Raw genomic sequence first — 15,087 nt, 5'->3', positions numbered from 1 at the left:
CCGCCCGCCTCTTGCAGCATCCCTGTTGTCCCCGGAGAGTCCGGGTGTTGTCCTGTGATTCAACCCAATGTCCAAACGAGCCATGACAGCACATGTGTAACACCTATCTTTTATCTAAACAGCGTTTGGACGCAGCGCGCAGACCCCGATCTGATTCATGCGCCGCACAATCTCCAATTACGCACAAATAATGCCATTTACGCACAGCTCTAACGCCCCTCCTCAGAAGGTCCAAAAATGACATCACGTTTTGCAATTCCCACGTTCAGTCCAACAAGCCAGTACGCCTCCACGGAGCTCCTCCACTCCGTGCAGTTTCCAGATGCAGGCGCAGAAACCCCAAGAAACCCGGACGAGTTCAGTGTAGAAGACGGATCACGGATTACAGTTTCCTGCGTGGAAGTGGAAGCTGGCCTTCAGATTTCTATCATGAAAGAGCAACTTGTGAAGTTTTTCTGCCTCGTGCCAGAACTCTAAATTGAGTCTCTCTTTTTTTTTTTTGCTCGCTGTAGTTCAGTTCATTAGTTTGCCTGTGTTTCTGGACACATGGACTGATGAAGAGTTTTCACATCTCGGAATAATGAGCGACTCCTCTCGGATTCATCTTTATTTGGGGATTTAACTGTTATTTTCGAAAAGACTTCTTATGGTACATTTTCTAAACGCTATGGAGCTGTCTTTGCGAATTCACCTTTTCGCAGCCTTTGTCTCCTGTATTAAGGTAAGCTCACAAGAAAAACTCATCCTGACGGCTCGTATTATACTCTGATCTTGTGTTTTAGAGCAGCTTTTATAAACACGTTTGATTTCCTTACAGGTTTATGCTCAAGTGGTACAACCTGCCAAGCATCCAGGTAGTGATGAGTCTTTTTGTGGTGGTGTGATTGCTTTTATTTTTCCATACTCACTTCAATAGAATAACATTATTCATCTTTATATTTAATCAGAAATGTTGAGTGAGCTGTAAAAACGAAGTGTTCCAGATCAGATGTTATTGATTTGTTTACCCCTCTGCTCAATCACAATAACTTTTACAGCTGTTGGGTTCATTATTTTCAATCTTTTAATCCCCCCAAAATCCAAAGCGGAGCACCAGGAAAGTAGATTTTGAGTAATGGGACGGAGCTTGATTGGGGGAAAACCCCCCTCTTGGATGCTTGTTTACCCGTGAACTCTCGTCCAGGCCTGCAGGTGTTGGCCACGGCGTCACATTATTGGCCTCTAGATGCTGTGGACGGAATCCATGAACTGTGGGACCAGATTGGAAACAGACCAGGTTATGTTAACGGAAGCAACATAAGTATGTGCATACATAAACTGGGCATATGCTCGCGGGAATGCATGATTGTCTGATTGCTGTCTGCATGGTCTCAAGCTGTTTTTCACCACCCACCTTCCAGCCACAGCCGTCATGCTTTTTAAATGTGCTGCAGTGTTCACAGCTTTTGTATTATATGTCACACTGAAGTATGAACGTGTGAAGCTATTATTTTAACGCTGCAGTGATTTACACACAGTATCCTGTAATCTGGAGGTGGTTAAGTCTGACAGAAATGTAGAGGACAGATCATTATTCTGCATCTTAGAGATTTTTATGTCTCCCACATGCGTTGAGTTTGCAGCCATGTTGGTTAAAGCAGGTTTTAAAGAAATGTTGAAGGGGGATCGGGTATAGACGTGAGCTCGATGTGTGGAGTTAAAGAAAATCCTCCAGTTCAGAGGAAACGAGCTGAACCTCTGCGAGCGCCTCCAGCTCAGCATCGCTCTGTCTCATACCTGCACACCACGTCCCTCCCATTGCCTTCCTGTCACTGTTCTCTTGTGTCTTCTATCATGTGTCCATGTAGGTGTGAATCACTGTTCTTCTCCGTTGTCTTTGTCCAGCTCTCAGAATCCACAACCACACTGTGCTCCCTTCCTCCCATAACTCTTCCTATGTGTATACCAATGACTCTGCCTACACTAACATTTCTGCAACAGTAGGTGAGGATCCATCACTTTCTGCTCACTTCATTTGTGCGTCGCTCACTGCTGTTTTGCTCTCTGTATCCACACACGGTCGAGCCGAGCAGCTCACATGTTTCCTCTTGTTTGGCCTTTTGTTCGTGCGGCACAAGCTGAGGAATTCTCAGCCTTTTAATAAGTCATCATGGTTCATTAGGTTGAGCCAAACCAGAGTCGTAATCAGTACATCTAAGCTTAATGCCTTTGTATTCTTTCATGAGACGCATTCATGCTCAGGAACTTTGGTTAATTTGATTTGATGGATAAACAGAGATCTGACCACATGTCCAGCAGATGCCGCTTATAGATTTTAATCGACGTGATGCTCTGGATTTGTGCAGATATTGTTGAAGGAATGGTCAACAAGGGCATCTTTCTGAACGGAGATAACGGCGGCACCTTTCTCCACTTTGGAAACTACCAGAACTCTTGCATCAGTGACCCGACTCTGTGCGGCCCTGAGGGTGAGTGCGCTGCGCTTTGTGCACGGGGGCATCTGGCAAAACACAAATATATCAAACTGTCTCTTGCATTGATGGCTGCATGTCATTCTCCAGGGATCACCTTCTCCTTTTTCTGGAAAAACCACGAGGCAGAGTCCCGTTTCGCTGTAGCCTCTGGAGGGAAAGTCATCTCCAACGGCTTCTCCGTCTACACCAATCCCTTTGTCGGATATGTGGAATTTTACACTCGAGGCAACAACCACAGATGGAAGGTCAACATCAGAGTTCCAGGTATTGTGAATGGATTTGCCTTCAGTTCCCATAAGCACCTATGAGCAATGTGTTTTCGTCTTGGATATATATTGTTTTCGCCCTTAAATTGTTAGTTATGTAATTGCATTCATGGTTTTTGGTTAACGGAGGCCAGATGCAGCCGCTGGGAGTTGATTTGGCAAGTCAAGGACCAACTTCATAAGTGTTTTGCTGTATCACAAAACGTACAATTATTGTGGAGATGTGGTCATTTCCCATTTAAATGCAATAATGTTAGGTGATTAGTCAAGGTTGGGTTGGATTAAATTTGAAACGCAATAAAGTGTGACCAATACTTTGAATCCGATTGTGAAAATAAGAGATGAGATGAAACGGTTTGGTGAGCAGAAGGGGGAATAAACCGGAGACTCGTCGTGATGTGAGGCTTTTACAGATCACTGTTTTCTTCTCCAATGACTGCTGTCATCGTTGTTTTTGCTGCAGTAACTCGAGGTTGCGTTCACGGGGCGTCGTAGCTCAGTTTGAGGGGAGTGTTCGGTTACAGAGGATCAAACGTCGTGTGGTTTTCATGCAGTGTGACACGTCGAGGTTTCAGGACAGCTTTGAGGGTGAAGATTAAACCTTCGGGTGCCCCCAGACTCATGTTATTGCACATAAAGAAGAGGCAGAGGGCTGAACGTGGACGTGGGGGTGGTCTTTAGCACATGTGGTTTATATTCTAACCACAAATGAGTGTGTTTTGGTTGTTTCGCTCCTCTGGCAGACGCGCTTCTTTAGACAGTTGATGTTTTGTCTTTCGGGACTCTCCTTAATGTCAGATTTCTTAAACAAAGGGAAGTAAGTTCATTGTTTTGTAAAATTGACTGGAAAGAGCCGGAACAGACTGTGGCCTGCGAAATAACAAAGACAAAAAAACAAAGAGCCGAAACCAAAAGTTGATTCATTCATTGGATCAGCGCAGAATTATTCAGCCACTCTTGATTTTTGTTCAATCGTTTTTAACTTTAGTGATTTTTCATCTGGTACATCAATTTTAAGATCATCAATCTCTTTGCTTTCTCAGTTCCTGTAAAACAAGCGACACTTATGTTTAAGCTATTTAGCAAACATTAGCTAACACGCTAAACTAAGAGGGTGAATATGGTAAACATTAGCCTGTACGTGCTAAATGTTAGCATGTTAGCATTGCTATTGTAGCATGTTAGCAACATTTGCACTGCTAATCCTCATAGGCAGTATTTTTGTCTTGTTCAATCAAAATGTGAACATGTTCCACTTCTCAGATAGAAGGCTGTGTTTGATTTCTTTGTCATTAATGACAGTAAACTGAACATGTTTGGGTCATTTTCACATATTCACACATATTTTGTGAAGCTGCTCTTTGCAGCCCTGCATGAATTACACTAATAGCATGCTTCCTGTTTCAGGGCCGTACTGGACCCACATTCTCTTCACATGGACAAAAGCTGATGGTCTGATGGTCTACATCAATGGGACCTTCACTGCTAGTGACGCTACTGGTGGCAGCGTCTCAGAGTACTATGGAGACCCGTACGCTGACCTCGTCATTGGAACAGGCAATGACAGGGCGTATGGTCACTACGTCACAGGCGCCTTCGATGAGTTTGTCATCTGGGAAAGGGCTCTTTCACCGAAGGAGATCTTGCTCTACTACAGTGCAGCCATAGGTAGGACATCACGCTCCACTGGAAAGTGTTTCCTGTCCTTCTAGGACATCTATCATAATGATTCCTCCCTCTTGACTCCACTCTGAGGAAAAAAGCAATTTCCTCGTCCTCACTTCGTTCCAGCTGCAGCGTTCATGAATAACAAGATATGAAACTAAACAAATGTGCTCCAGCTCCCTGTCAGATGTCACAAAACACTGTCATTTAAGTGTCATGGCTCACATAGTTCTTCCTTATAAGTATTTGTAAGAGTGCAGAAGCATGCTGGGTCGCAGGGGGCACATCATTTTGATTTAATGTGACAGGTCATAGCACGCTAGGACAAAAAGCCAGGCTGTTTGGTCCTCGCACTGTTTACCTCGTTTGGTCAGTAGAGTGCCATAAATGGACAAAAACATGTTGACATTTCTGAAAACAATCAAAAAATATGAGTCTGTTGTGTGATGATCCGTCTCGCCGACTGTCATGGTAATGACACGGACTGATTAATGAGGCTTCACGCCGTCTCGTCCACACTGTACGTTCACAGTATATGAAAACTGTAACTGTTCTGCCGAAGGTTCAGCTGGTCACGATGCACGAGGCAGAAAGTGCACACAAGAAGTCGTTACCAAAAGCAATATATTCCGCAGACCATTACCAGATGCAAAGAGCCGGACTGTTATGGTTACAGAGAAATATTTTCTCTTCTCCAGAGCACACATATAAAATGTTGCATTGAACCAAAGAAGAGCAGGAATGGTTCAGACTCTAACATGCGTCCATATATGGCTGTTTTCTGGTAGCTAGTTAGTGCTGTTTTTATTAAATGACAGCAAAGACATGAAATGTGTCTCTCAGCCTTGAACAGAAGCTAAAGGCGGAGCATTATGTGCTTGATTATCCAGGACTGTGCAGGTTGTAATCTGTCTCCTTTCATGACTTGGCATGGTGCAGCCTCATAAACTTTGAGCAGTATGTTGATAAAATCCAGCTACGTCACAGCAGCGTCGCCTGGTCAGATTCAACCAAGGACCAAAAAACAAAATGACAAAAATGCTTCTCAGATGACAAGCGAGGGACATCCAAGCTAGAGGCTTTGACACAGTTTCGTACGTGTCCCCAGCGCGGTTCCCAACCTATTCTGATGTCCTTTGTTTTTTCTTTTCTAGGTCAGGCCATGGTTCCTGCCACAACACCCAGAGCCTCCAAAGAAGCCACTTCAACAACACCAACAGTCGTAAGTCAACGAAAACAGACGAGACACCTACGCACGTGTGTGAATCAAAGGATTTCCTCATAAACACAGCATTCACATAACGGTGTGAAAGATTTGCGTGCAGTTTAGGCGTCAAAGTAGGCCCAAACATCATGAAGATGGGGCCATTTTGCTTGAATAGAAATGCAGAGAGTTCATTTTTTATTGAGTCTCCTTTTGAAGATGGAGGAGCTGGAAGAAGGATATTGAGAGCACATGTGAACAGACTCGTCCTGTTTATTAAAGGGCTTTGGAGGTAGAAAACGGATAAAGAAACAGAAGAAAGTGGAGACAGCTGCTCAACACTGGGCATAAAATAACTCCCTTCAGAGCAGTAGGCTGAAAAGAGTATTTTCCGAACTCAGGCACCAAACATCCTGTGTATGTTGGAACCGGCCGCCTCCTAATAGTAAACTTCATTTGATGCCTGATGTGTTGTCTCCCCAGAGAGCCACTGAAGTGAGTCCTCCTGTCGTCATCAGTCAGCACGAGGAGGTCCAAAGCTCCGAGGACCCGCAGTCCATGCCAGTGCTGGGCTTCCTGAAGGCGCTGCCCAATAGGACCATTCCTCACAACACTGCCAACAACCTCACACAGGTCTTGGAGCACGGTCCAACACACAAGCGCACACACACATGTTACACTCTCAAAAGCCAGTTCACACACAGACACAATGCCCACCCATGTGCAGATGATGCAACAGTTCCGTGATGTCCGTTTTCTTCCACCCAGGCTTTTCTCAAAAGTGTGGAAGAAGTGCTGTCCTCTCCAGGCCTGCCAGAGGTAAACGAGGTCACTCTGCTGTTGTGCAATGTTCAGGCGTGATATAATGAAACCTGTGCAATTTGGTGAATGTGATCCGAGGTAGAGATCCATGAGTGTGAGGTTATAGCACAGTATAGATCTGACACAAGCGGTGGCAGCGTACCCACACAGGACGTAGTCAAACACGGAGATTCAAACCGTATAAGACAACACTGTAAGGTGCTCTGCAACACAATGCTGTGAATGTAAGATTACAGCTTCCTGCAGCGTCCGCTCATCTCGGCCAAATCTCCAGGCTCTTATACACAAACAAATTGCTGCCAGAAGAAAGACATTCAGACCGAGTGTGTGTGGTTTCAGTACGTCGACTGCTCAGAACGAGCGGGCTTGTTTTTGTAGGAACAAGCTGAAACAGATGTTGACGTATGAGAACGCAGAACTTGGACAGTGGATGGTGTTCAGTAAAGCCCCTCGTGATTAGCTTCTGATCAGATCCACGCTGAGCATAAAATTTCACTCTTTATTGGGATTATTTCTAATCTAAAACTTTGTTTTTTTGGTGCTTGGTCTGATTCAGTTGGTTCAGCGTATATGATTTTTATTATTTCCCTTCCATTACAACATCTGGATGCAAATATTTGCCTAATGTAACACGTAACGTATCTGGAACTGATGTTAAAGCGAGACTATGTAACCTCTGAGAAGACAAATAAAACATTCGTCTACTTACAGACGAAAGGCTGAACTGAGATGAAAGAAAACACACAGTTGCTCAGTTCAGGATTGAGCTGCTGCAGCAGGTAGCTTATGGTGGCTAATGTTAGCAAACTTAAGGTAAATATGTAGTTAAGTGGCATTATGGCTGTGCTGTTATAGCTTAGCATTATACCTAAATGTTAAAAAGTAGTGGCTCACCTTAAATAGGAATTTGTTTCGCTTAAGCTGTTTTGGTTAGTTTATTAGGGACAAAACATCCAGACTTTAGTTCCTATGAGCCAAGCTCCAAAAACTCTGGACTCTGCCACCATAGTGCAACCAAAAGCATCACTTCATCGTCCCTTCCTGTCTGCTGAATGCTGTTTTCAAACCGTTCCATTTGTAACAGGAAGTCTGTTGAGAATTTTTAGTCTCAAAGTTGAAATGACCTTGTTGACATTTGGAAAGCTCCCTCCATCAACAAGGAACACATTGTACAAGTGTTTTCACAAGTACATTGACCTTTGTGTATAAAATTGGTGGAGTGCCCCTTTATCTTGACCTGTTCTGAGTTTGTAGATTGAACCTGCGAAGACAAATCTAATCCCAAAGATGTAAACGTGGCACCTTTCAGCAGGTCAGCCTGAAGCGATGGTGGACATTGCGGTGAATTGATCATGAACCTTTGCCTTTTGTTCGAGCAGCAGTCCACTCCTGTGGTCAGCGGCCTGATCGAGACCGTGGACAGAGTGATGGAACATATGGTGACTAACCTGGAGCCCAGCCCGAACTCGCTCATCTCCCTGGGTGGAACGTCTTTTGTTGCAGGTCAGCATGCTGTCAGCGCTCCATAAGGTGACTCACTGTTTGTAGTTAGTGTGGACGCTGTTAGGGTAGAAGGACACGGAGCGTCAAGCTGACATCATTAAGGGCAAATGCGGGTCAGATAAGCCGAGGTCAACCTCTCACGGGTCTTTTTTTTTTTTCATAATATTTTGTTTACCTCTAAGCTTGCTTGTGTCTTCCTCCCAAAGGTCGCGTCACGTCTTTTATCCGCCCCTGATGAAACAGATTGGTCTTGTTACTTCCCTCTCGGTCCATTTTTATCAACTCTTCTCTCTTTTTCTAACCTCTGACCCCTGCAGATTACTCTCTGATGAAATTCCCACAGAACTACAACCTGCCGCACTACCGCTTCCCCACGCAGGGCAAGAGCTACATCTCGGTGCCCGGAGAGGCTTTCACCATGCAGTGTAAGTACAAATGTACCAAACTGCAGCGACACATCTGCAGCGATGTGCAGAGCAGACCTGTCCCAGCTTTAGGAGTCTGCACAGAGAGTAGCAGCTTCTCCAGGTTGAGTGTGAATAGCGCACATTGGCCGTGCTCTGATTCTGCCAAGAGAAAATTGTCCAGCTGGGAGACTCTTGTTATTGGCCAGTAATTTATTATGCTAAGATTTAAGAGTGCTAACGTAGCATTCAGTGTCGGACAGGAGTGGCATGAGAGCTTTTGTGTGACTTTATGGCGCGCCGTAGAAATCCAGCTATGACTTTAATGTTGGCAGTTACCCTTTTATTCAAAACAGAAAGAATGAGAGAGAGAGCACTTTTTCTCCACTTTCCTCTGTCATTAAAAAGAACGGACTCACAAAGCCGAGCGAGGGAGAGCAGTCATTACGGTGCGCATTAAAATCTATTTGTTTGACTCTGTGTTCAGGTCAGATTCCCTCGGCTCCACCTGGCACACATGCCATACAATCAGTGGAATAAACTGTTTTAATAATCCATTAAAGCACTGTTATCAGAAATGGACTATATGTTATTGTTTGACACATTAGAGCCAGGACCAAATGAACTCATAGCTCTGGATACCTGGCTGCGTGAAATGCTCCAAGGGGAGGTTTTATATCCCAATTAAGAGGAGAGCATGCTGCACGTCGGTGTGTTTGGATGCTTCGTTATACTTTTCCATATTCTCTCTCTTCCTTAGCAGAGTTGTACAAGCAAACTGGCCACCTTGAGCTCTCCTGTGGGACTCGCTGGGGGGGCATTCTGTCGAAATTAGTTCTGGGAAGAGTTCAGGAGTGTCCTGCAGCATATACGCCGCACATTTGCTTGAGATCAGCTTTTGTTGTAAGAGTCAGCGGGGCCCGGGTAGAGGGCCTTTGAAAGGAGGAACAGGACCATTAAGGACTTCCTCCAATTTCATTGTTTATCTTGCAGTATTGAGGTGGGACCGAGCTGGATGATAGGTCAGATTAGGGGAGGGGGACCGGACCTCCCGCTCTCCTGGTGAAGTCATGTAGAGGTTTCATAAGATTTCCCAACATCCACGTGGTTTGTGGCCCTCTCCCTTTCACCCTTGTGCGAGTATACGGCCGTCCCATTAGCCTGCCGGTGCCAGCGTGTGGCGGCAAGCAAGCGTTAATTAACTTCCCTTCTTTGTGAGCATTTTAGCAGCACTGCTTTACATTCCCAGCCCGCTGCCCACGTCGTTCACGCTCAGCTACCGTATGTTCTCCTCCTCAGCTCAAACCACCATCGTCGGCCTCTTCTACCACAACATGCACAACTACTACAAAGAGATCAGCCCTGCGAAGACCAGGTAAGAGGACGGGACGGCGCTCGGCGTGCCACATTAGCATGGCTTTAATCAGGGAAAATCTGTCCTGAATAACAGCTCAATTGCTAAAAAACGTGGTTAATTAATCAAATATGAGTTGAAGCGAGTCAACAACAACAGCAGACTCTTTGTACTTCCTGTGTGGGGAGTCCTAAGGCGCCCCCGCTTCCTGAAGCACAGAACTGTTGATGCCTGAGGCCAGGGCCTTATCTGTCCCCTCTCCTATCTCACATCTCACCACTCAGCCTCCACTGACTGATACACCCTGCTATTAGCTCTGCATGTCCATTCACCGCCCCCCCCCCTCATGTCTCATCACTGGACCAGCTTGTTCCACTCCTGCTGCCATGTTTATTTTTTACCAAACCGTGATTAAGTACTCTGTTTTTCCCACTTTATGCTTCCTTCTCTGTGGGTGAGCGTCCCCTCTGGGTCATCATAGGGAGGTGATGCTTGTGTGAGCTCACTGTCACATATCAGAGCGCCTTGAAAAGCTATTGATGCAACGCTGCTGCTTGTCAGCGTGATTAATTTTATAGACGGATGATCAAAGTCCCACTGAAATGCTACTGCTCTGGGCCGGTGTGCAGCGCTCGTGCGTTGATGTGAGAGCCAGATGCTTTTTTTTTCTGATTTATCTGTATTTGTTTTAACCTCATTTCTTTTGTAACTCTTATTTCTGCGCCCGTTTCTTCTCATCACGCTGCAAAAAACTAAATCTAAGGAAGATGAAATATCTTTAATCAAGGCGATATGCGCTTGTTTTTTTGTCTGACGTGATTCATTTCACTTGTTTTAAGCTAATTATCTTCATAAGCTTTGCTGAATAATTGAATGTTTGAAACTAGAATTCCCAGAATTATAAAGCTGTTTGATCGACGCTGACGAGAACAAAACTGCTTTGTGGAAGTCAGAATTTCTTGGTATCCAGTCCTTGTTTTTAGAAAACTGTGGGTTCTTTGAGACATGGAGATATTTTTACTTGTTTTAAAAATCCTCATAAGTCAAATTTTCCTGTTCTCTTGGCAGATAATTTTGCTTATTTTAAGTAATATTTGTCCCATTTTATTGCTTTTTTTCCTGTTTTTGCAGTGCATGTTACCCTTCTTCTCTTACATTTTCTGCTTTTCTTCCCTCGTTCTGTCTCTTAGGATTAATGAAGCAGTTGATTTCAAGGATCATAAGATCCAGGTAGCGAGCTGTCTCATCTCTCTGAAGGTGGAGCCGTCCCCGGCCCTGTCGGTCAACCTCTCCGGAGCGCCGCTCATCAAGATCGTCCTCACCCACGTCCTGGTAAGAATCACCCAAACAATGTCCCACTTTCTCCTCATCTGACTCATTTACTCTGCGTATGAGTCAGCTGTACTGGGAGATTGGAGTGCTTTCCTGGCTGGCGGGCGCAGATGTTGGGTGTGGGACACCCACCTTATCGGAGGAAAGAGGGTCATGGTTTGCCTGTGGCTTCAGTAGCAGGATCCCCCCATATGAAATCCATCAGCTCTATTTCTGGCCTTCTCTTATGTAAGAAGATGAGTGTCTATCACCGGCCGAGGCCTGTGCAGCTGGGCACTCACCAGCACGGAGAGCGAGGCCTGTTTTGGTTTTCATTAGCCTGCCTGAATTTTTCCTCGCGGAGCATGTGGCTTCCAGAAAGCAAACTGATTATGGACATTTGAACTGAGGGCTTAGGGCGCTTTGAAAGGAACAATAACTTTCTTTTATGAACAACATATTTTTTTCTCTGCTGCTTTATGGCAAGGGCTGTGCCAGCTTTCCATGGGAAAGGCAGTTGAAACTCATAATGAAAATTAACTTAAAAATGTGTATCGCATTAGCTTGTTTCCCTGTAAAGTCAGAAATGTGGCAGCGTGCTTCACAGCCATGTTTGGTTTTTTTTTCATCTTTTGCACATTGACAGCACTGCGAGGGCGTTCCTTTCATCTAAATAAACTGTGTTAATAGCTTATTAGGCTATCATGCACTAGCATTAATGAGGCAGTTAACAAAACCAGCTGACTAAACCCACAACAATGCAGTTCTGTTTAATTTACAAGTCCGACAAGAATTATTGACTTTCTGTTGAAGGTAATACGTTTTCTATCCTCGCTCATAAGAGCACGAAGGAAGCCCACGCAGCTTCATGAAACCATGGTAATATTTCTTTGTTTGCCTCCATTTTCCCCGGTGGAATAAATGTTTATGCTGCAATTATCTGGCCTGGTTCCTGCGACAGTGATTGCTGTGTTTGTTTCTGCGGACACCATGGGAGAGGCTTTACGGCCTCCTTTGTTCTGGAGGTGCTGGAGATGCTCAGCAGCCCTGCTGTCGGTTGACTCGAGGTGTTTCTATTTTAGTTTGATTGCCTTCACCTCTGATTTCAGGATAAATCAGGTTTCCTACATTCTTTCCCTTTACCCTGTTACAAATAAGCTTTTAAACTGATTGGAGCACACAGCGCCAGCGCTTTTCAGCTCAGCTTAGGCCGCAAAGCTCGGACGATGATTTATATTTAGGAGCTGCATGGTAATTTGGCACGCGGCGCTTTTGGCTGTGATGGTGTCCAGAAAAAGGCTTGTTTTTGCTATAACTGGTTTGCTGCACAGACCTGTTGGATTTCATCAAAAAGTGACTATTTTTGGAGTTTTAATGCGTCTGGCAGCTGCTGGATACTTATCACCTCCCTCGCTCGGAGGCAGGGAGGGCGGCTCGCGCAGTATGTGGCAGACCTTTCCCATCATTGTTTATGTTGCTCTTTACTGTCTGCGCAAGTTAAACCTCAAAGATGTCCCCTCATGGCACCGGCTCAGTGCCAGGAGTCGGTGATTTGCAGCTGTCCTCTCTGCTTATCCTCAGAAAGCAGACGAGCACCCGGTGACTTCATTAAAACCGGGTGGGGGGGCGCTGAGCGTGTCAGCTTCCTCATCCGTTTTTTCATGCTGTCGTGGTTACAGCTCGTCCTGTGTGCCGTCTCGCACTGTGCAAACAGTCACCTACTGTCCTGGCTCGGACCCAGATCGCATCCATTTTCGCTATCTGACACCTGCCATGATAGAATCTATTGTACGGTGGATTGATGGAGGCACCAGCCTGTGAAGAACCTTGTGTAACGCAGGTACCGCTCACTGAAGGTCAACGCCGTGCGGTCGGTGTTGTGGTGACCTTGCAGTCTTGATCGACGCCCTCTGAAGCAGCCTGGTGAGGTCACGCCATTCCCAGCTGACTCAGTCAGACCGGAGGTTACGTGGCACAGCGGAGCAGGTCTGATACCCAGACAAGGTGTTATCAAGGCTGCTGGAGGCCCACATGCTTTCTCACGCCATTCGTCTGCGGCGTTGATTGGACTCTGGCTCCGTCGGTGATTTATCACAGCTGCCCGACTCCGGTTCAATTTGACAGCCTAAACGCAGAAGAGGGGCAGAAAAGGGCAGGTGGGAGGCACCGGGGTCCGCAGTTAAACATTAATACATACATAAAAAGGCCGACACCTCCTCCCCGTCCTCTTCTTCTGTCAAAGCATCACACTGATGGTATGAAGTGAATGAATGGAAAGATTGATTTCATGAGCAAAGTCGATTTATAGGGTCAAAACCGAGAGGATTTAAAAAGCAGACTTTGACAAGAGGGCCTGACTTTACAGGCTTATAAAGCAGCGTGTTAGTTTGGCGGCTCCGTAAGAAGAGCAAAGGCGAGGGGTGGAACAGAGTGGCAGCGCTGAGAGAGCGCCGACGGCCTCCACCCGTCCCTCAGATCATTCACCTTAAAGGAGAAGTTTGACTTTTTCTTATTTCCTTTCTGCTGCAGAGCTAGATAAGAAGGTCCATACCGCCTTTATGTCCATGTTATATATAAGGTTACAGCTCGTTAGCTTAGCTTAGCATAGCTTAAAGACTGGAAACAGGGGGAAACTGCTAGCCTGCCTCTGTCCAAAGCAAGCCCCCACCGCACCTCTAAAGCTCACTAATTAACAGCTTTGTGTCAGGTCACCTTCACAGGATGTGGTGGACTTTTTCTTGGCTAGCCGTTTCCAGTCTTTGTGCTAAGCTAAGCTAACTGGCTGCTAGCTGCAGCCTGGACAGATCGGTATTAACTCTCCGTCTGACAGTGATTCAGAATGTTTCCCAAAATGTCAAACCTTTGCTTAAATGACTTCCTTTCTACCCGCACTGAATGATTTTTTTTCTTTTGGCTAAAGATTTTAAAATGTGACTGAACAAAAAACGGTTGTGACTAAGTTTTCCGTTCAGCTTTATCCAGCGTCTAAAGAACATGACGGAGGGTTTGGTGGGAAGTGAGCACAGAGGTCAGGGGCAGAAAGGATAAACTGGGCGGTTTGTGTTTACAGACATGTCTAGACTGGTCGGAGCTTCCTATACGTGCAGAAAATAATGGATTAATTGTTCAGCAGCTCTGACAATAAACGCGCAAAGGTTACTCAACACTTTCTGATAGCCACGCTCTTAATGGTTTAATCATGTAAGCCGCGCTGCTATCAGTCCTCTCTGCCACAATAATAATCACTCTTTATTGCCAGGCTTTTTATAACTCCCAGCACACGCCCAGCTTAAAGCTTGTGGGCAAAATCTCTCCTCCGTCTCTCTCAAACACCCACACCCATCCATCCACCAACACACATACAAACCCTGAGCGAGCCAGCGCGCTGATCAATCACAGATGGAGGTCTGGCTATTGCTATTCCTCTCCAGCCAAAAGATTTAGTCTCTCTCTTTGCAGCTCCTCCCATTCAGCACTCCCTTTCTATCGCCCCTCCAACCCCGACCACCACCTCCTCACTGTGTGCTGAACGGAGTGGAAAAGGTCCTCCTGCTGAGCCTGATCTGCCTTTCTATGGCTGCAGACGAGCCTAAAAACATCGTTCACAATGAATTAAAAAGCGTGTGGTTGTTGCTGTAAACCTGTGACAAAACTTAAGCTTCTGAGCGTCTAAATCAAATTTGTGTGACAGTTAGATCAACGTGAAGGTCAGGCAAAGACAGAAAGTGTTAAAAAGCACTGAAGTTTTTAGAACAAAAGACCTTTGAAGGTATTAAAACGTCTTAAAGTTTAATGTTTTCGCTCCTTTAATCCATCTGCTGCTTATCTGAGCTCAGAGGGAGTTGCTTTGATTAGCTGTATCATCAGGAATTTTTGTTTTAAACTGCTGGAAAATACTAAAATAAATGTGTGAATGATAAGTTAATCGATTAGTCAGTAAACAGAAAATGAAGCTGCAACTACTTTAATGAGCGATTAATCGTTTGAGTCGTTTTTCAAGCTGAATGCCAAAAAAATAAGTTTTCTGCTTTTCTGAATCTTCTCTGACAGGAAATTAAAAATCGTTTGGTTTTGGCCTGTTGGT

At 45.3% G+C, this 15,087-nt stretch overlaps 1 protein-coding gene across 2 annotated transcripts in view; it reads left to right on the top strand.

The window, feature by feature from the left end:
• Window positions 1-292: 292 nt before the first annotated feature.
• adgrd1 (adhesion G protein-coupled receptor D1) overlaps window positions 293-15,087 on the top strand; it is a 28,796-nt gene continuing 14,001 nt past the window's right edge. Inside the window, exons 1-14 of one of the 2 annotated variants that reach the window (XM_076729858.1) lie at window positions 293-721; window positions 818-854; window positions 1,184-1,300; window positions 1,885-1,983; window positions 2,346-2,468; window positions 2,562-2,738; window positions 4,148-4,408; window positions 5,560-5,627; window positions 6,093-6,242; window positions 6,378-6,428; window positions 7,811-7,934; window positions 8,252-8,359; window positions 9,638-9,713; window positions 10,883-11,024. In XM_076729858.1, coding sequence (XP_076585973.1) covers window positions 647-721; window positions 818-854; window positions 1,184-1,300; window positions 1,885-1,983; window positions 2,346-2,468; window positions 2,562-2,738; window positions 4,148-4,408; window positions 5,560-5,627; window positions 6,093-6,242; window positions 6,378-6,428; window positions 7,811-7,934; window positions 8,252-8,359; window positions 9,638-9,713; window positions 10,883-11,024 — 1,608 coding nt within the window. In that variant the 5' untranslated portion in view covers window positions 293-646. The remainder of the gene's footprint in view (window positions 722-817; window positions 855-1,183; window positions 1,301-1,884; window positions 1,984-2,345; window positions 2,469-2,561; window positions 2,739-4,147; window positions 4,409-5,559; window positions 5,628-6,092; window positions 6,243-6,377; window positions 6,429-7,810; window positions 7,935-8,251; window positions 8,360-9,637; window positions 9,714-10,882; window positions 11,025-15,087) is intronic. The other variant, XM_076729857.1, reaches the window with a different exon arrangement.

Source organism: Chaetodon auriga, chromosome 5 (assembly GCF_051107435.1).
Source record: "Chaetodon auriga isolate fChaAug3 chromosome 5, fChaAug3.hap1, whole genome shotgun sequence".
Taxonomy (NCBI): domain Eukaryota; kingdom Metazoa; phylum Chordata; class Actinopteri; order Chaetodontiformes; family Chaetodontidae; genus Chaetodon; species Chaetodon auriga.
Note: the sequence above shows the minus strand (reverse complement) of the source record. Positions and strands in the feature narration are given on the sequence as shown.